The sequence below is a fragment of the Octopus bimaculoides genome, chromosome 9, assembly GCF_046866305.1.
Source record: "Octopus bimaculoides isolate indiv1 chromosome 9, ASM4686630v1, whole genome shotgun sequence".
Taxonomy (NCBI): Eukaryota; Metazoa; Mollusca; class Cephalopoda; order Octopoda; family Octopodidae; genus Octopus; species Octopus bimaculoides.
The window spans coordinates 2,750,999-2,772,808 of NC_142936.1; the positions used below are offsets into that span (position 1 = coordinate 2,750,999).

Below are 21,810 nucleotides of genomic sequence, written 5' to 3' on the forward strand. Positions count from 1 at the left end.
TCATACACTGTTCACCTTCCTGGCTTTTGTACATAATTCTATGTACTGCACATGCACCTTTGATGAGTTGTGCATTAGATGAACAATATTATACACCCAAGCAAGCATCCTCAATGAAATTTATAACCATCACAATATTATGAGTGCATTTCAAAAGAAAACAAAAACAAAAATAAATATATATATATATTTGAAGGCTAATTCCAAATATTTTATTTTTCTAAGATTAATGAATTAATAAAAAAAAAAAAAAAAAATTAAAAACAGGGTAATTCATAATTTTTTTTTAAAAACCCTGCATTCAATTCCTTTGGCTGTACATCACAAAATATATATGTATGCATGGAATTTCTCCTTTTAAATTCTAAATATAGATGTAAGTATATATATATGCATAATTATACACACACACACACAGACAGTGAGAGAAAAAGCTTTTTTTTTTTTCTGTTTATACATTTCATATACAAATTTATTATCTCTCTTCAAAAATTTACTAAATAGTTAAAACTATATATATATATATATACACACACATATATATATATATATATATATATTAGTTGCATCACCAAATTAGTGGCATGGCATATTAACAGCCACTAGAACTAACAATGTTCCCCATTTTGGAAGAAGCTTAGATTCTCTTTGAGCTGCCTAAATCAAGTAAAATACATCCAAAAAAGGCAAATGTCTTTTGGCAGCTGCTAATGAGTTAGAAAACTAATTTTTTTCAAGGGAAGAAATATTCTATTTCAGAAATATACAATGTGAAATAACTGTTTATTTACATTTACATTAAAAAAAAAGTATAAGAAACACTTCATTCAATTTAATATCACTAGAATAAATTGTTTAAATGTATTTTTGATGCCCTTAATCAGTTTTCATTTCTATTGAAAAGTGTGTGTGTGTGTGTGAACAAGCATTTACCTAATCATTAATTAAAGAATGAACAGAATTGCTCAAATTCTGAAGATCTCCCAAATCAAGGTGTATCAAAAAAAAAAAAAGAATTAAAGAATATCTTGATTTGTCACTTATTTTAATGTTTGTATATATATATTTTTATTGTTATTTTATATATCTTAACAGAACAATCAAAGTAAGGTATTTTGTACCAACATTTATTTCCCCAAAAATGTTCCCACTTTATTAAAAGTGACAGAATTAGAAAAAAACCAATGTTGCTGGCAGAAACGGTAAAGTGCTGCACATAATAATGCCTGGCAGGATTTAGCCTCATTCCTTTTGTTCAGAGTCTAGATTTTACCAAAGCCAAACTTTCTTTCCATTATTTCAGAATTAATAAAATAAGTGACAGTCAATTACTAGAATTGATGAAATCAATTACACGTCTCCCCTCCAATAGAAATAAAAAATGGTTAAAAGTCATTATCTGATAAATTAATACATTAATTTTGTGCTAATTAGTTTTGATTGGCTGCAGGGAAATAATTTCTTTTGAAGAAATTTAGAAGTTTGACTTGAACCCAGTGTATTACTGGTGGTTGTTTTATCAATCTTCTCTTTCTTGAGGAATAGAAAATGGAATTTAGTTTTGGTTGGATCTGATTTTTGAAATGCATTCTTCCTCCATACACTTATCTTAAAAACCATCTCTGTTATGTTAATCAATGATGTCACATGACAAAGTCCACAAATCTAAACTGCTTCCACTTTGCAAATGTACTTTACAACCAATCCTAAAGTTTACATAAAAAAAAATCCAGAAAAGTTTTGAATTTCATCAGAAATATTAAATGTTGAAATAACCTTCATTACCATATGTGATTAAGATTAAGAAAATGGCTTATGGCATGTGGGAAAATTTGGAAAAGGGAGATCATCAGTCTGTTGATGTTTTTGTAACTGATTTAAATGTCAGAGTTTAAGAATTTATAAATATGTATTTAAAAAACAATAAGACATACACACACACACACTTTTTTTCAGTTAAAAAAAAAAAAAAAAAAAATCAAAAACAATTTTTTGCTGTTTTGTTCTGTTCAGCAGTATATAGTTGAACACTGTATCAATACTTTTCCTGAATAATATTAATGACATCCCTGTCTTGATTAAAGCTAGTATGGGAAAAAAAATTATATATATATATATATACATATATATATACACATATATACATATACATATATATATATACACACACAAATCCAGATATCACATTTGCCAATAAGAATAATAGTTTTTTTATCAGTACCAATTATAAGATGAAGTAAGAAACGTTCATTTATGTAGTTCATACCACAACTGTCAGAATATAAATTTGGTCTCGTATTACAATACCACAGTACTGCTACCAGCATGAAACAAATCTGTTAAGTCCTCAACTTGGACAAGTTTCTTTGCTGCTATTTCGTGTAAATAATCTTAATGTGTTTATTTGATCTGATGGAAATACCTCCCTCACACTTAAATAACAAACTTAAAAGCTGCAATAGACATTTGAGCAAATATGTTTCTTCTGTTAGATTTTTACATTCATCATCTGATGATTGAAATTAAAAAGCATTTAGAAGATGCTTTGATTTTTTTTTTTGTTCCTCTACAAAAATATACCCTTTTGTTGACATATAAGAAGCAATTACAGAAAAGAAAAAAAATCACCCCCAGGTCCTATAAAGTTGAACTTCCCATAAGTCTTAAAGCACTAAAAACTTTTTTGTCCAGAATATCTGCTACTGAAATTGCGGTGTTTCTAATATGCCCATGTGTCTTTTGTGCCACAAAATGCAATACTTTTAAAGTACATTTTTAATATTATTCTTTTACATTATTATTATTCTTTCACAAACTATTTATATGTTATTTTTTTATGGTTTAGTAAGAAGCAGTGATTCAGAATATTGGTTTGCTTTCAAACCCAAAACCTGATACCAAAGATGACGCTGAACTAAACAATACATTATGTCTACCACTCCCAAAGAGGTGCTTTATTTGACAGCTTATCCGGTACATCACCTTACAAGGTTCACTTGAATTTTAAAACAACCTTTCTAAAGAAAATTAAAAAAGAACTTTCATTTGATATTCACAGTTCTCACTATTGTCAGACCATTTAAACCTTTTTGCATTTAAACTGGCCAAAATATTCTGTCTTATGTTCAAACTGGCCAGATATGGGCCCCCTTACAATTACCATAGAATATCATTCTAAAAATTAACAGCTACCTCATAAAATTCTGAAAGCTATGAGAAAATGCATGATTAATTCAAAATAACAGGAATAAACAAGCATCACTTTGACAATGCTAAAAGATTAAAGTTTTGATGAGTTCAGATCCATTATACTAACACTTTAATCCTTTCCATACTATGTTTCAAGCTAAAATACATCACTGACACAATGTAGCTAAATTCTGAAATAAATGTTAATTAAAATGGTTTTATAAGACAACTATAACTTAAATTTATTGATATATCAAAGTGATGTTTCACACAAGAACTTAAAAAACTTTTTACAAGAATCTTTTATGGAATTTTGTCTCAAAACTATGAATTACAGTTGAATATAGGTAAAATATAAAGTATATTTTGTTTAAATATCTCCCTATAAATTAAGTTAGTAGCCAATGCGACATCATACTATATAGCTTAATAAATAACTGATAGCTTCAAGCTAATAAAATGTAGAGCTATAAAACACCAGCTGTTCTCTATTTTCCTCTTGCCTAGTGCTCCTATATATATATATATATATATATATATATATGTATGTATATATATATATATATACAGAGAGAGAGAGAGAGAGAGAAAGAATACTGTTGTCTAAGAATCCATACACCAGAAAAAATATACAATTGTATATTTGTCAATAAAGTGGGTATATATTAAGTATACAGTATTATAGATCCATTACAGATGATCTTACCAACTAGTTTCACACAGGATATTAGGTCATCAGATGATCCAATAACTGTGCTCGTCAGAGATGGCCAGTATGGAACCAATGACAACTAGTACTATTGATAACTTTATATATATAAATAAATACTATCAATATATATGTGGTTGCTTAAGAAAACAGCAATAACACTATAAAGCAGTTTTGTGAGAGAAATATTTGCAGTTCATTTTACAAACCATTGAAATAATTGAACCACTGCTTGCACCACAAACCCTGACCTGTTTATAAGGTGCAAGTTAATTTCCTGGGCCATTTTGTTGGTTTAAAAAAATATTCACCTTTTAAGCCACCAAATTTAGTATTGTCAATCTGATGGGCCTCTACGATTTCAATCTGTCCAATTTCACTCACAGGGCTTAGGTTTAGGTGGGCGTAGGAGAGAAGGGGTGCGGGCTGGGGGGTATATTTTGTATCTAAACAATGTAGTGTGTACACTGGAATGCGTGAAAGTTAAAATTTATAATTAAAAAAGACAAAGCATTTAAGCAAGATATTCCATGATTTGATTTCTAAAAATTTTGTGCTGTTTTAATATGTATTGAGACATAATTTTTTAATAAGTGTTAGTATTCTTAATAACGTTACTAATACGGATAGTAAATTATAATTTAAAAAAGAAAAAAAAAACTTTCTTCTGTCTTTTCAAGCATAAGTACAGATGTTTTGAATTACGGTGTGTGTGTGTGTGTGTGAATACACACACACACACACACCAGAGTGCTGAACCATTCATGATATGGTACCACAAGACGTAAAATGGAAGAGTCAAACCAATCTGCCTAGGAAGTGTCTTTGTTTACTAAATCAAAATCATTTCCAAGAACTCAATGGAAAAATAAAAGACATTGAATGTTTTAGGAAGAATGTATTCCTAAGTTGTCTTTATTCTTAGCAGAATCAATCCCAGAGAGAGAGAGAGAGAGATGAAAGAATACAGACTCTGCTTAGATATGAGCTTAAGACACAGAGGGATGAAAGTAAATCCAATAATAGTCTGGTACCATTTGTTTTGCTTCTGCCTTCGACATCAGTTTGAAATCTTTAACAGAAGATTTAAGCAAATTCAGATTATATCACAGTTAGATTATTAGGTGATTAACAAACCAACAAAAACAAAAAAAAACTCAATTTTATGAATTACAGGAGGTATTAAGCCTCAGCTTAAATATAGCCACGATGAAGACACTCCAGCCATGACCAACCTGTTTATGTTGTTTACTACTTCTAGTAAGACATTAACCAATTAGAAGACCTTCCTATGAAGATAGGATGGAATTTAAAGGAGATTTAGCTGCTATTTCTTGCAGAGGAGTTACCTTGTTAAAGCACAGAAGTTTGTCAGACTGGGTGTTTAAACCCAGTTCTTGTGGGGTCATCAGACAGGATTTCAAATCTCCCCGACAGGATGCTAGTCCACCCCAAGTCTGTTTTGCTGAAGGCCTGGAAGCTATAATAATCCAAGCAGGTAAACTGAGAGGAATAGAATCAGTGGTCTTATCCACAGACACAGATATACAATACTTAATGATAGAAGAACTTGTGATCCATGGCTTAGTAGTCCCCTACCTTATCCAGCTGATTATTTTGGGGTGTAGAATTTGAAGTGAAATACATCAGTACTTGCTGCATGAGATAATCATAGGTAAAACTTAGGACCAGGAAAGGAAATATTAAAAGTCAAAAATAAGTTCATAACATATCTAAGTCTGACGTAAATCAATTAGATTTGATAAATTATGTCTTCTGACAGTGTTCGTTAAACTAATTTCTTAACTGAGCTTGGTTAAGTTAGCATTTTGCTACAAACAGACTGAATATAATTTTGGTTCTTAACAACAATGCATTGGCAACTTTAGCTGTGATAATAATTTATGTTATGATTATTATTGACATTTGAGATTAATAGATTACAGCCAACAAAAATACAAATGGCTAAATTTAAATCCAGATAAGTTTGTTAAAATATCAAATACTTGTTTTCAATACCAGATATCTTTTCCATATTCAGCACTAGCTTCTTACAGTGATAATTAAAAAAAGACAAAGAAGACAATCTTTGTACAATTCAATATGATAACATTTTCCAAACACGCATGCACACATCCACAACAAATCACTCAGTTTTTTTAAAGTATTCTTAGATGAAAGTTAGAGAATGTTAAAGATGGCGAATCCCATAGTCAGTATTCTGTGATGGTGTCAATGAGTTGTTCCACTAACTACAAACGATGACTGTTTATTAAAATATGAAGGCACATGTACGTCAACTGGAAATTAATTGTAAACAATTGATTTTTATGTATTCAACACTGCATAACAGAAAAACTGAGTCTAAAAAAAAGTCTTGTATAGATAAGGAGTATATGTATAACTGAATATATACATACATACATACATACATATATATATACACACACACACACATATATATGCATGTATGTATCTTAAAAAAGATACACAATAGAACCAATATTAAATGTATCACAATTTTGATTCATAATAAAGTAATATTTTCTTATATATAGTAAAATTATTCAAAAAGATTAGCTATTCAAAAAAAATGTAAATTTTCAATTTATTCTTTACATTTTTTTTAACACTGAAGTTTTTGGTACTGTCAGTTTATCTGAGAAGAATGTATTTCACAAGAAACTAGTTGTAGTTCTAAGACTTATTGTTATTTATGATTTTAACTTTCATTCTGGATTTAAAAGAAATTCTATAGAGAGCCATTTGTGATGGTTTGTGGATTAAACATTCTGGTAGCAATACATTTTGTGGTATCAAGAGTGGCACAGAGTGGTAGTCGAGAATCATGTCAAGATTTTCTTGTTAACTGTGCAAAACATTAACTGTAAGTCAAATTGAAAGACAATTACAAGAAATCTTGTAGAAAAAGAGATAAAAGTGTCTCCAAGATTTTTGAAAAAAAAAAAAAAAATTGTGCAACGACCCGATTGCTTAAATAATTAAGCTAGGTGTAAGCTAGGCCACTACTGTTTGATAGGTAAACAGAATCCCTCAAAGACGAGAGAAAGTGTACACAGGTTTTCTGGGATTGAGACAATATTAGTTACAATTTGACTGGGAACAGACAACAGTGAAATATGGCCAAGACCCAATCATTTCAACTTTAGTAAGTAAGCACTAGCAGACTTGTGTGCAAATCCTCAAAATCTCAGTTGTCCCCTTTTCCCACCATCTTTCTAGTAGAATACATGTTGCACTAGGATGGATGATGGTTAAAATGGATGGATTGATTAAAAGAAATGAATGCAGAGAAATCAGTCCTGTTTGTTGGGATCCAAACCTGAAAAAAATCAAAAAAAAAAGATCCCTGATTAAAACTAATATCTTGTTAGATAAAGAAATAGAGAAGACAACTGAAACACAGATGAAAGAAAAGACTAGGAAGGAATATCACAGGTGTATTAGGTTAATAATCCGTAAGTGAGTATGAATTTCAAGAAGACCCATTCTACTCACGAAGACCTACCTACTACAGCAGCATCGTTAATGTTCCTGTCACATAAAAAGGCCCCGTGCTGGCACCATGTCAAAAGACACCAGTGCCAGCGTCATTTAAAAAGCCACCTTTTGCTGGTGCCACACAAGGAGAGCGCTTGTGCCGCTGCCGCACAAAGAGAGCGCATGTAACAGTGCCACACAAAGAGAGCGCTTGTGCAGGTGTCACACAAAGAGGGTGCTTGTACCGGTGCCCACAAAGAGGGCACTTGTGCCGGTGCCACATAAACTATCAAACTATCTGATGTGGCGTACCAGCATTTTTTTTTCAATGTGCCAGGTAATATTTCTTAGTAATATTAATTTATACCGGAAACAATATATATAATGAATATAATAAAAGTTGACAATTTTTTTTTTATCTTATATTTATTTTGTAAATAAATAATACAATATTACATAAGCATTTTATAATGTTTCTTTCTTTTCTGGAAACTTGCCACGTACCAGCAGCTGATGGCTTGCGGACTGGTGCCAGTCTGTGGACCATCACTTTGAGTACCACTGCTTTATGTAACTAGAAAAATATAAAGTATTTATTGTAGAACTAAAAAAATATCTAATTAAGAATTTACACGAAACTTAGACACAGCTACAAATTATAAACATTACATTAAACAGTTTTCTGTCTTAGAGGCTGAAATGATGAGGCAGTTGTAAAGAAAGTAAAATTGTGAAAAACTAAAAACTATACTAAAACAGGGTAAAGAATGCCATGCTAGAGCAATGGTAAAAATAAACCCTCTATCTGGTTAATATTGCCAAAAAAAAAAAAAAAAAAAAAAGGCCCCAAAAGCTGAATAGAAAACAAAGAGAAACAATATAATTGAAAACCTCTCCATGTTCATAAAGCAGGGAGAAAGTTAAATGTAAATAGAAAAAATAATTCATATTTTACCCATTGGATTAAGAACTAAGAAAGTGAGTAGATCGGATAAAGACAGAATTCCCTTGACGTGATCTTCTTTATCAACAACCACAAGCCGATGAACCTGAAAATGTAATAAATATTGAAACTTATTAAGAAAAGTTAACTCAGAAATAGATATTGTTTATGTATTTTAAGAGGAATTAAAAAATAAAAAATCCACACCATGTCAGTTTATTAACTGTTGATAAAATATTCAAAGAATTTGGTAGATTTTGAAAATAATTAAAATATAATTACATAAATATAAATGAAACAACATAAAGCACTTATGGCACCTGTGCTGGTGGCATGTAAAAAGAACCATTTGAGCGTGGCTGGCATCTGTGCCAGTGACATGTAAAAAGCACCCACTACACTCCTGGAGTAGTTGGCATTAGGTAGGGCATCCATCAGTAGAAACCTTGCCAAATCAGATTGGAGTGCAGCCTCCTGGCTTGCCAGTCCTCAAACTGCCCAACCCATGCCAGCATGGGAAGCAGACATTAAACGACGACGACAATATACCATAGCAACATATGAATGGATGCTCTCCCCAACACCAACCACTGTACAGTATATAGTAAGTGCTTTTTGTTGTGCCACCAACACAAGTGACACTATCGTACAGATTTACAGGACTATGAACTTTGAAAGAGTCCCTTTACACAAGGTGACAAAGGCTAAAAAGTATGTGAGAAGGGGCCAGAGCAGAGTAGTTTTCTTGATGTAGAGGAGCTACATAAATACTGTGATTTTGAGGTAATTTTTGAAAAATTTGTTCCAAGGTCATTTTAATTTCTTTGAGATTCTTTTAATTTGCTTTAAGATTATTTTAATTCACTTTCAGCTAAAGAAGCTTCATCATTCTAGAAGTCAGTATGGCTAATCAGCAATGGCCAAGTATTTCTCATTTTGGAAAAGTTACACTTGCATCAGAATAATATATCAGAATAACAGGGACTGATTTACAGTTCTATATTTAAGAGACATTCTCATTCTTAAGGTATTTTTCGATGTTATCATAATTATTATTATTATTCAGGTCACTGCCTGGAATCGAACTCGGAATCTTGGGGTTAGTAGCCTGCGCTCTTAACCACTACGCCATATGCCCACGGGCATATGGCGTAGTGGTTTACAGGACTATTAACTTTAATTAACTCTAATGTTAATTAAAGTAGAATAATATGGTTGCAATCTAACTTACCTCAGCCATCACAAGTCTTTCTATTATTATGTTCAAGGTTTCGGTATTCTGACATTTAACAACACCTTCAAATCCCTACCAAAAAACAGAAAAAAAAAAAAAAAAATTCAGTTTTTCAAAAAAATGAAAATGTACATTTATTATAATATTTTTGAAGAATGTCAGTGAAAACTATAGACAAATTTATTACTCAGTCTCATAATTTTCTCAATTCTGAAGAAAATTTACAAATTATTTTTATGGTTTTAGAGCCGTTAGAATCAGTGTTTGGGAAAAAGAAAAAATTCTTTGCAATTTGTTTCAACTCTTTATATTCTGAGTTCGAATTCCACCAAGGGCAGTCTTTGCTTTTCCTTGATCCAAGGTTTATTAAATAAAGTACCAGTCAAATACTAAAGCCTGGTGGTATCAACTGACCCCTCCACTAAAAGCTGCAGCCCTTGTGCCTTTCGGGGTCGATAAATTAAGTACCAGTTGCATACTGGGGTCAATCTAATCGACTGGACCCTGCCCCTAGAAATTTCGGGCCTTGTGCCTAGAGTAGAAAAGAACCTCAGCTTTGCTATGATGGGCAGACCTTCTTGAACACAGCATATCATTTATAGTAGTGGTTCTCAACCACTTTTTGCCTGTGGATTCCTTCGATTCTTATTTCACTCTAATGGACACCCATACCCATTTGAGGTTCTAAATAAGTCCCATTATATTTTTGTAATTGGATATCATCAGGAATTGTATAAAAAGAATTGTCAGAATATTTCATGTCTTGTAGCTTACATGGTCCCCAGTTGAGAACCACTGAGTTATAGGATACATCACTTCAGTCCTAATAGAACACACAGGAACCCAAAGCAAATTTTCCATAATGAAAATAGAATTCTTTAAGAAAAAAAAAAGTCTTTTTACAGAGTAATTTGAATATGAAAATAATGTGATGCAAGGCAATACTTACAGCTGTTCTATGTTCTAAAGCTTGAGATATTGTAACATCTAAATTATTGTATGTCTTTTCAGCAGCAAGATTCTGTAAAAAAAAAAGGTAAGAATTATTTGAAACATATCATGGAACTGGAGAATATTGTAGTTCGCTTGAAGCATTGTGTATTGTTTGTAAAATATAACATGTCTTGAATGGCACAACAATGCAGAGTGACTATAATAACTGCTATAATTTAATTATTCATAGTCTGATACAATATTATATTAGACTATGAGTAATTAAATTATAACAGTTATTATAGTCCACTCTGCATTGTTGTGCCATTCAAGACAATGTTCTATTTTATAACATGGAACACTTTTCAGCAGGAATGTTTTATAGTGAAGAAAAATTGTTTTGGATCATTCGTTATTTACAATGTTAAAATCTTTTCCTCTTTCTGTACAGTATTTGAATGAAAGAAGTAAGGGGGAGAGAAAAATAGAGACAAAAAAATTAAAGAGAAAGAGGGAAGAGTATTGTGTGTGCATGTGTCTTTTATCCTTTACTGGTTTCAGTCATTGGAATGCAACCATGCTGGGGTTGGCAACAGGAAGGGCAACCAACTGTAGAAAATCTTGTTCCATCAAATTCCATTTGGCCCATGCAAGTATGAAAAAGTGAACGTTAAATGACGAAAGTTTCTATAGTGGATGGATTTCTTGTTGTCTTCACCAAGACAGTATCTAAGAATGTTCTAGATAATCTTTTGACTTATTGTAAACAATCAAGTGAGCTGAATCATACACATGAATTATTTAGTAATTTCTCTAGTACAGCATTTACTTAGCACTCAATAAAAGAAATATTCAACTGAATGTTACTTACAATCACATCAAATTTAGCATATACATCTACGACTTTGCCCTGTTCATCAACTACTGGTAGTGCTGATATACGATGTTCTACAAATAAGTTTAATGCTTTGATGATTGGTGTGTCTGGCCCAGCCTGAAACAAATAATAAGATAAGAAGAATGGTTTTATTTATTTGCCACAAGGGCAAAAGACGAGGGAGGACAATACCAAGACAGACATAAAAGAGGTTTTACATATAATGAAATGGTAAAAAAAAAAAGGGAGGAAAGAAAGAAATAAAGTATACACAGTATACACTGGAAAAAAAAGGGATAAATGCATAACATACAAAAGTTTTTTAAAAAAATGTAGTGGGGAGGATGATAGAGATGTGGCCCTCCTGATACAGGAAGGCCTCTAGGGATAATCTAGGAACCACACGAGCAAGTGCCCTCTCCAATTCCTTCTCTCTGACTCACAAGTCTACACTTAAAGAGGTACCATCCACTCTTGCCATTTTCACAACTTTCACCCATCTTTCAATAAACTCACTCGAGGACAACACTTCTCCCTCCACTCTCAATTTCCTTTTCAAGTTAAACTTGAAGAAGTCAATGAGAGCTCTACCAAAGAGGAATGGATCTGTCCTCATGCCTTTCAGCTTTGTCCACCAAACAACTTCTTTCACCACAGCCACCAGGCAAATAAGAAGAATGGCTTCAAATTTTTGCACAAGGCCAGCAATGTTAGAGGAGGAGTAAGTCAAATAACACTGACCCTAGTCTTCCACTGGTACTTATTTTATTAACTACGAAAGAATGAAAAGAAAAATCTACTGCAGTAGAATTTGAACTCACAATGTAATGATTCATAAGAAATACCACTAGGCATTTTGTCCAACATTGTAACGATTCTGCCAGCTCACCACAATAACAATAATAAACTTCTAATTATTTCAAAGGGTACAGAGTGGAAATAATTGTGAGTCATTAAATGCTCTAAATCCAGGAAGATTTTAATACATCTTAAAGAAATTTATTTTATAATTTAAACCTTTGTCTGAAAAATGATAATACATTTACTTACTGTGATAATATTCTCATAAGTTCCGATATTGAGCTCAGCCAAAGTCTGATGCATGAAATCTGGTCTAGGGAGGTCATTAATCTGAAGAAAAAAAAAAAAATTAATTAAAAATATAGTTAAAAGATTTAAAAAATTGATTTCTTAATTAGGCTGACACAAAAATATAGAAGCTCTTCTGACCGGATAAAATACTGAGGAGGAATTCAAAATTTCATTTTTAAGTTACATTTTAAATTTCAGTTTAAAGTGTTTTTTTCTTTTTTTACTGCTATTTAAACAATTAAGACATGACATTTTTGATACTAAGATGATTGAGAGTACCTCCAAGATCTGTGATAAAAAAATCTCCAGTTACAGACCATCCCTCTCAATTTTATGGAAAGGTCTTTTAAGATGTTGAAACTAAATCATTCCAGAGTTATCTCCCATATTTCTCAAATTGAAATATTCTAAACAGCAGCATGATAATAAAATTAGTTATTTCACTGAATCTCAGGTACATTTTTGATTATTTTCAAAATCGAAATACATTAGAGAATGATTTGTTCTACTATTTTGATCTAGTGGGAAGGTACTGAAGAAGCTGTGGGGCCTTTGAACCCCAAGATGTTATAGTACTAAGTCTTAAAGTTTGGCAGTAAACCATGCCAAGTTCTTTATAAATCACTAAGTGTCTTTTAACTTTTCCAAGTTGTTCAACTGTTAAATTGAGGTAATTTTCTTGGTGTAATAGTATAGAATTCTTTAATACAGTATAATTGAAAGGCTCCAAAACCCTGTACTCTAGAATTGGTTGTTTTGATCATCAGGGGGTAAGCCATGCCTGATTTTCTTTTGAATATTCACTGTCAGAATATTTTTTGAAATATGAAATTGAAAGTTTGAAGGAAACTTTTATAGTTATGTGTTTTTGTTTAAAAACCTTTGTAGGTGGCATTTCTGTTTTTCAGGCAATATCATGCCAAAGAAAATTTGGTTATGATTTCTAGCAAGTAGACTGACTGTGTGTGTGTGTGTGTGTGTGTGTATGAAGAGAGAGAGAGAGAGAGTGTGTGTTGTATTAAAAATGTTAATATTTGAACAGAAACAAAATCAAGACAATCAATAAAGGTCTACTTACATAAAGATACATAAATCTTAAGATCCTTTTATGCGTTAATATATATATAGCATTGCCCGTGTTTTTGTCAATCACAGGCAACCGATGAACATGGTTCATTATTAATGTTTTCACAGCTTCAAATAAACTAGCATCAGGCTCTATGTGAACAAATGGTTTTTGTTTGTCCTTTAAAACTTCTGAAAAAGTTTAAAAAAAAAAAATCAGTTTGTTTCAAGATCATTGACAGATAAAATTCAAGAATCCATGTTTAGAAAATCATTGTCTTCTTATAACTGTGAAACTTAGAAATTCTCTTCTACCTTATATTTAATGTAAGCAGTAAAATTATTTTTCTCAAAATACTGAATAAATATGTTAAATCTTTGTCTTTTAATATCCATCCATTCTATGTTTTATTAATCAGAATTCTTGTTGAAAAGCATTCAAAGAAACTATTGAAATAAAAAGCAAAAACTCTAAGAACTATTCACCAAATACCAACGAAACTGCTAAGGCCATTCATCGACAAAGAATACGTAAAACTATAGAAATAAAGATATATAGAAATCAAGACTTATACATGAAAATAGAAAACTGAGAATAAATGCTGTAGGTTGGTTGCCAATCCCAAAACTGCTAATAACAATGTTGATAAGAGCAATGAGGTAGTTGAAACTAAGAATAGCTGAAAAAGAAGTAACTCATCATACAAAACCAATTATTCTATTGGATTGGGCAGCTAAAGTGAGAATGTTTGCACTGAATAGTTTCAAAGTCTGAAACTAAGGTAAATGAAAAGATAGAAGCATGAAGCTTTGTAAGATTATTTGTCGTCTCATAAGATAATATAGTGGTTTCAAATTTTGGCACAAGGCCAGCAAGCCCAGGGGAGGGGGTAAGTTGATTACATTAACTCCAGTGTTCAGCTGGTATTTATGTTATTGAGCTGAAAAGGGTGAATGGCAAAGTTGACCTTGGTGGAATCTGAACTCAGAATGTAAAGACAGACGAAATGCTGCCGCTTCACAATGAGAAATATCAAGGTGGTGAGTTGGCAGAATTGTCAGCATGTCCAGCAAAATACTTAGCAGCATTTTGTCCATCTAAATGTTCTGAGTTCAAATAGCACTGAGGTCAATTTACCTTTCATTCTTTTGGGGTTGATAGAATAAGTACCAGATGAGTACTGGGGTCGATGTAATCAACTTATGACCTCACCACGAAATTGCTGGCCTTGTGCTAAAATTTGAAAGCAATAGATTGGATAGTCAATTGAATATGGAAAGCAATATATTAGATAGTTAAATGAATATGGATGAGTCAGTTTGAACATGACCTCTTTGCCTCAACCATGTTTATTACCCAAAACACCTTCTTAAAGACAGATTTCAATCTTAAGTTCTCAATTAAGAAACCTAAACCTGTATATTAGAATGGAAAGATTATTGTAACCATGGACATACCTCTCCAAGTATCAATTTTGTGTTCTTCTAATTCTTCCATATGAGCCTGAAATTATAAAATATTTAAGTATAAAAGTCAGTTCAATGTGACTTTACACAAATACATTTCATTCAACACAGCTTTTTGCAACATTATTTGATTCTAGTTTGACTAAGCTCTGTACACACCAGCATAATATTCCATTTGCTGTTTCAAAAAGAATAATTTTGTTCTTATCAGGCTGTGAATGACATTTGGTGTTCATAGCTGACAAAGTGTAATGTCCAAAGTGAAGTGACACAGAAATGCATGTCTGACAATCCAATGATATCATTTACAACTCCTCTTGTGTTTACACCTATGTCTGAGATGAGAATTTTCTCCTGGGGCTATCTCCATAGCAGGTTTTCTCACATCTGAGTGCATTTGAATGTATTAAATATGGCTTTACTGGAACAATCGTTACTATTTCTCTATAAAATTTCAAAGTATGGGAGGCATGGCCTGTGGTTAAGAAATTTGCTTTCCAGTCACATAATTCTGCTTTCTACCACAGCCTTGTGTTGGAAAGGATAGCTGGTAAAATTTGGTAGCTACAAATATAGGTGAGAGAGAGAGAAGGGATTGTGTACAGGTATTGGTGAGTTTGATCAGAATCAGAGCATCAAACAAGACTACTTGTGGTGTTTAGTTTAAGCATAGCTAATAACTCTTTATGCAAAGATCAACTTTGCCGTTTGATCTTTATGGAATCAATAAAATAAATACGAAACAAAGTACTGGTGCCAATATAATCAACTGATACTTTTGATAGTGATGGTCCCAGCATGACCACAGTCCACACCTCAAAACTTGTAAAAAAACAAAAACAAAAACAAAAACAAAAAGAAAACAGTATTTTAAACTAATTGGTAATTTTCAACAAAACAAACAAACAAACAAAATGTATTTTGAAATGGTGTAAAAATACTTACTAAAGGAGCTTTGTAGTACTTCTGCAGAATACTAATAAAATCAGTAATCGTTAACATGCCTGTAAGAGAGAATAAGGTCAGGATATTAAAGTGAAAAATATGCTTGACTTAAATTCTAGAAAATATAACTTATGGATTGATAATTTAATAACAGTTGTAGGTATGCATGTACACATTTGCAGATACATAGCTTGGATATTTGTTGAGGATACATATATAAGTATTAAGTTACATGAAATGTTTTAAATAATGGAAAAGAATTCACTGCTGTAACAACTTACCGACATAATCTTGCTTTGCACTGTCCCACAGAGGTGCTGCTCTTACTCCGTTGTAGACAAGAGCAAAAAATGCTTTCTTAACCTGAAACAAATTAAAAACAACATTCAGTGATTTCTGGACGCGTGAACAACAAGCCAGAGTAGCTGTTGGTGGAATAAAACCACAAAGTGAAGGAGAGCAAATACAAGATAGCTGGTGTAGCAAATGGTGGGACCCATGGAGTAATGTACAGAAGCAAGTTACAAATATATACCAAGTTATAAATATTGACTAAAAATTAAAATCCTGAATAAAAACAATCAAAATTTCAGTTGTACTAAAATAACTTCATTCTTCAAAAGAGAGTGTTTTGAAACAACGTAGATCACAGTTTTACTAAATATGGAAATCCTCTCCACCAACCACTGTTCATCTACATTGCAAACGGTTTCTTTCGCTTGAACAAAATATCTTTTTCTAATTTTTTGGCCAGTAGAATTGAACCTAGGGTGAAAACACCTAAGCTGAAGTTCTCTGCACATAGGTAAAAGACAGGATGGTCATAACTGGGATGCTTTCGATCATTGGTCTCCTTGATCAAAGTACTTTTGAGACTAAATAACTTCCTGTCTTTGATTGTACACTTTGAAATTATTTTGCTGAAGCCCAGGAAGATACCTTTAAAGCAAGGGTTCTCAACCCTTTTTAGTCCAAAGACCTCTTTGATTCCAATTTTACCTGGGTGAATACTCATAACCAGTCAATATTTAACAAAGAAATTATTAAGACATTTTGTGTCTTGTAGAAGTCCAGACAATTTATTGCACATAAGTTTTAAGAACTAAATCTCATACGGAACTCCCACCCCACCCCCACACTCACAAGCGTCATGTGGACCTCAGTTGAGACCCACTACTCCAAGATAAACAACTCCTGTGAAGGCTGACATTAGTCATTTATCAATCATTCAGCAGATTGATAGAAGCATTCTATCCTACAGCAATCTCGGAAAAGAAACACTCATGAAGCAATACAACAATTGAACAGTCAATCATCATCATTGTCGTAATTACACATCACATAAAGACATGCAAAGATTGAGAATCCAAAGCATTGTCAATAAATAACAAAAATTGTGAAATAAAGGATTATCTTGGAAGAAGATGTTCGTAATTTGTCTTTCTAGAATAATGTCTCTTCTTTCAACCACTTTAAATTAGTGCTAACTTTTTATTGCATTTTTTATAAGATGCAAATGTGGCTGTGTGGTTAAGAAGCTTGCCTTCCAACCACATGGTTCCTGGTTCAGTCCCTGGTTGTCAAGTGGTGGAAGGGGACAAATACAGACACAAGGACACACACATACAGAGCAGCCTGCCACACAGTTTCACTTACAAGGCATTGATTGGTCCAGGGCTATAGTATAAGACACTTGCTCAAGGTGCCATGCAGTGGAATTGAACCCAAAACAACATGGTTACAAAGTTAGCTCCTTAACGATACAACTCCTTTTTCTTTTTTATGTTCAAGCATCATAATTTTAATATTATATCATCTAAGATGTAATCTTAAACATCTTTAAGATAGTAGGGTGTGATTCAAGGAAAATGTGGCTGTGATTTCTAGCATATCAAGCGACTTTATGAAAGCTCCTTTGTTAGTTTGTTTAGAACCTAGTTTTGGTTTCTGGTTGTCAAACATTATTAGGAGAAACATGAATGCAATCAATAACTCACATTGCTCATTTTCCTAAAAATAGGTTTTGCACCTGCAGAGCAGACTTACTCCGTCACCTTGGCTTGACATCTCCACCTGGCACTCAGGTACCTTTAGTAGAGTCTACACTGTTGGAAGCATTTGGACCAGGTCTCCAGTGTAAGGACAACTTACTCCAACACTAGTCACTACCCTTCCTCTTCTAAGCAGAGAGAGAGAGAGAGAGAGAGAGAGAGAAAGAGAGAGAGAAAGAGAGAGAGAGAGAAAGAGAGAGAGAGAGAGCACGTATTCAGAATCATTTATGTCTTTTAAATAAAATTCTTTGACATAACTGGGAATATTTCATTGTGTTCATATACTAAACGATCACAGATACACGCTAAATATTACTGGCTCTGATTTCTGTATGGAAAGTAGATTTACTAGCATGGAATTTTAAAAACATTCAAATCTTCAGTAGTTCTAAAAATATTTAAAAGTAAACTTTTATCTTATGAAGGGAGGTACAAAAAAATTAAATAAAAAGAATCAAACAATTACCATTAATTGTGTATCAAATATCACTAATTTTGCACTTGTTGGAATGAGGTCATAGCATTTGTGTGATTTCATGAATTTGGCAAACATCTGCTTGTGACTCTCATCTGAAATAAAGAGAAAATATAGGTTACTTTAGAGAATCGATCATATGGATTAAGTTGCAAAGGAAAAAGGTAGCATTTAATTTTAAGGAAGTAATCTTTTTATGTGTCAACATCATCCTCATTTAACACCTATTTTCCAAACTGGCATGGGTTGGATGGTTTGACAGCATCCAGCAGGCCTCGGGGATGCTTCGTGTTTCAGTGACAGCTTTGGCATGGTTTCTACTGCTGGCCGACCTTCTTAGTGCCAACCACTTTACAGAGTGTACCGGGAGCTTTTATCATTCCACTGGCACCAGTGAGATTGCCAAGTAAATTATAAGAAGAAAAAGAACAGGGGAAAAAGAACCCCCCCCCCCCCACCACTACAAAGTGGCAGAGTATTTGAGAAGGGGAGGTGGTTTTATGCCAAGTGTTGAAAGGGTACAGAGAGACAAGCAGAGGTGCAATAAAGAAACATGGCTACCCACCATTGTATAAAGATGGGTGGGAATACATAAGAGTTTAAAACAAACAATAATTTTGTTCATCTCACATAATCTTGATTTTAGTCAAAGATGATTAATTTTAAGAATATTTATCTCCTAAATGCAAACCACACAAATTCAATTAAAATAGCACACCAAATCATTCTAATGTGATTTATTAGACCTTCGTTAACACTTTAGCATTCAGATTACTCCTCAAATGTAATTGACATTGTTTTAATTAATCATGTATCACCATAGCTTTGAGATACTGATGATGTGACGGTTTATTTTTAGAATGACACTATGGGGTAGGTGTGAGAGGCTGGATTTGGCCAGTCTGAACATGAAACACAAAGAATCTTTGTGACTGATATGGCTGGTTTAAATGCTAAAGGGTTAAAGTCATATTTCTTTCACCTCACTTAATACACAAGCACACCAACATATACGACGGGCTTCTTTCAGTTTCCGTCTACCACTCACAAGGCTTTAGTTGGCCCAAGGCTATAGTAGAAGACACTGGCCCAAGGTGCCACTAGTCTATGTAACAATCCCTCTGGTCTTTCAGACCCAACAAGTGAGAAAATAAAATGAAAAAGAAGAAAGAAAAAAATCCGTTTCAATTCTGTCAGGTTTGACTTTGTTTTTCTTCCTTCCTGTATCAATGTCTCAATCAAACACTTTACTAAACTCACAGTATGTTTCCTTTGAAACTTGTGGCCCAGTTCCAATATTAAAAGTCAATAAGTTGTTTAATATTGCTGCATTTATGGCATTCAGCATACAATATACTTATATAGATGTATATGCATGTGAAGGTTTACAGAAACACTAACATGTATTTTCTGTTGGTTTTTTCTTATGTGAGTAAATCAGTTATCAGTTGATAACTTGTGTGTTTGGAGCTTATTATACTATTCAACAAATGAAATTCATATAGGTGGATAAAATAAGTACCGGTTGAGTACTGGGGGCCAATGTAATCAACTTAACTACTCCTGGGTAAGAGTATGAAAACTGCACCCATCTACTATGCCAAGTAGAGCAGTGCTACTTGAAGTGGTGGTCTGTGGACTGGTGCCAGTCTGTGAGCCATCAGCTGCTGGTACGTGGCAAGTTTCCAGAAAAGAAAGAAGCATTATAAAATGCTTATGTAACACTGTATTATTTGTTTACAAAATAAATATAAGATAAAAAAAATTGTCAACTTTTATTATATTCATTATATATATTGTTTCTGGTATAAATTAATATTACCAGTCCTTGGTATATTGGGGAAAAAAACAAAACTGCCGGTACACCACATCAGATAGTTTGAGAAACACTGATGAAGAGCCAGTGTGGCAAGGTAGGCTCATCCAACTAGTATAATGTCAAGCTTTGATTCACAGCCTTCACATCAGAAGGTGGAGAGAACGTGCTGAGGCCTTCATCCTGCAATGGGCTGAACATAGGCAATCCAACTGAATTCATTTATTTGTGATTATAAACTGGAACGTTTTAGAATGGTTCAAAGTATGTTCTTCAGTAGTGAATCAATATACTGCATTTTTTAATCAAGTATTGTTTATTAAAATCTTTAGATTTTTATAAGCTGAACTGTAATATTTATTGATATTGTAACAAGTATCTCAAGTTTGACCTCATGGTATTGGTTTAATAAAGTAAAATTGCTTAAATCTAGAACTCAACCTGGTCCTACTTATTTTCATTTCTCTGTGTTCATGCCAAACCCACATAGGTATCTTTGGTCATATGTGCACACCAAAATATAATACCCTTAATCCAGAAATATGAGGGTCCAGTTTTTAGTTTTCTATGCCATTTCAGTCCTACTTCAGTATTAGTCAAACTGGTTGCAAAATAAAATCCTATTTTCTCTTCTAAATTCTGGTGCCTAATTATGTAGGCTGTACTGTTAGCTACTACTTTCATATACACTTCTGAAGTGATTGTTAATGGTTATTAATAGAAGCAAAATATTTCATTCACTAAGCCTCACCAATGTTTACACTTGTTCTCATTTCACTATTTTTTTAAGGCTATGGTTGATACGCTTGTGAATATAACTAGAGTACAATAACTCACATGTTTGTTAAAAATGTTTCTGTCTATTTATTCGCCTCCTCTTTTATTTTGGTAACAGACTGATTGTTCTTTGTTGTATTACTTGTAGCAAAGTTAGTTTGCACACGGTTCTAAATTACCAATTGTTTTTGTTTTTGTTTTTCTATTAGTCTTAATCCATACAAGCGAGCTTAACTATGTGCAGATAATGTAATCATCACCATCATTGTTTTGACTTTCATTTTCTCATGCTTGCATGGATCAGACAGAATTCATTGAGGCAGATTTTCTATGGCCAGATGCTGCTCCCTGTCACCAACTAGCTGTCTCCTTGACTAGATGCATTTTCAATGGGAGATTGGAAGCAAATGTCCCTGTATGACAGTGACACTTGTTTACAATTATCATGCCATGTCAAGACAAGGAGGCACAACACATGCAAACAGACATATAAGTTCCATCCCTTAATTAAAAGCACATGAGAAGGATTCAGAATCAACACCTAAAATGCATACACTAACAATAATAGGAAATCTAACCTCTCCATTTACAAACCAAATATTTCTTGTATATATTTGTTGTGTACACTCCTATAAATCAATAAAGAAACAAATGCAATACTTTATGTTTTTTTTACTTGTATTTCATGGCAGGCTAGCAGTTAGACAGTCATTGATGGAAGACAGCAATTTCCTAT

The 21,810-nt window shown here is 32.8% G+C and overlaps 1 protein-coding gene across 19 annotated transcripts in view; it reads right to left on the reverse strand.

Annotated features, from left to right (window-relative positions):
• Positions 1 to 5,211: 5,211 nt before the first annotated feature.
• LOC106869147 (5'-AMP-activated protein kinase subunit gamma-1) overlaps positions 5,212 to 21,810 on the reverse strand; it is a 481,652-nt gene continuing 465,053 nt past the window's right edge. For 11 of the 19 annotated variants that reach the window (XM_089357018.1, XM_089357013.1, XM_089357011.1 and 8 more), the window contains 11 exons: positions 18,473 to 18,576; positions 16,237 to 16,318; positions 15,956 to 16,014; positions 15,002 to 15,047; positions 13,557 to 13,735; positions 12,437 to 12,517; positions 11,381 to 11,503; positions 10,526 to 10,597; positions 9,574 to 9,648; positions 8,355 to 8,448; positions 5,212 to 7,241 (listed from right to left, as the gene is read on the reverse strand). In XM_089357018.1, the coding sequence (XP_089213144.1) occupies positions 7,216 to 7,241; positions 8,355 to 8,448; positions 9,574 to 9,648; positions 10,526 to 10,597; positions 11,381 to 11,503; positions 12,437 to 12,517; positions 13,557 to 13,735; positions 15,002 to 15,047; positions 15,956 to 16,014; positions 16,237 to 16,318; positions 18,473 to 18,576 (941 nt within the window). In that variant the 3' untranslated portion in view covers positions 5,212 to 7,215. Of the gene's footprint in view, positions 7,242 to 7,892; positions 7,974 to 8,354; positions 8,449 to 9,573; positions 9,649 to 10,525; positions 10,598 to 11,380; positions 11,504 to 12,436; positions 12,518 to 13,556; positions 13,736 to 15,001; positions 15,048 to 15,955; positions 16,015 to 16,236; positions 16,319 to 18,472; positions 18,577 to 21,810 lie in introns of those variants that run through there. The other 8 variants (XM_089357014.1, XM_089357012.1, XM_089357007.1 and 5 more) reach the window with 1 other exon arrangement.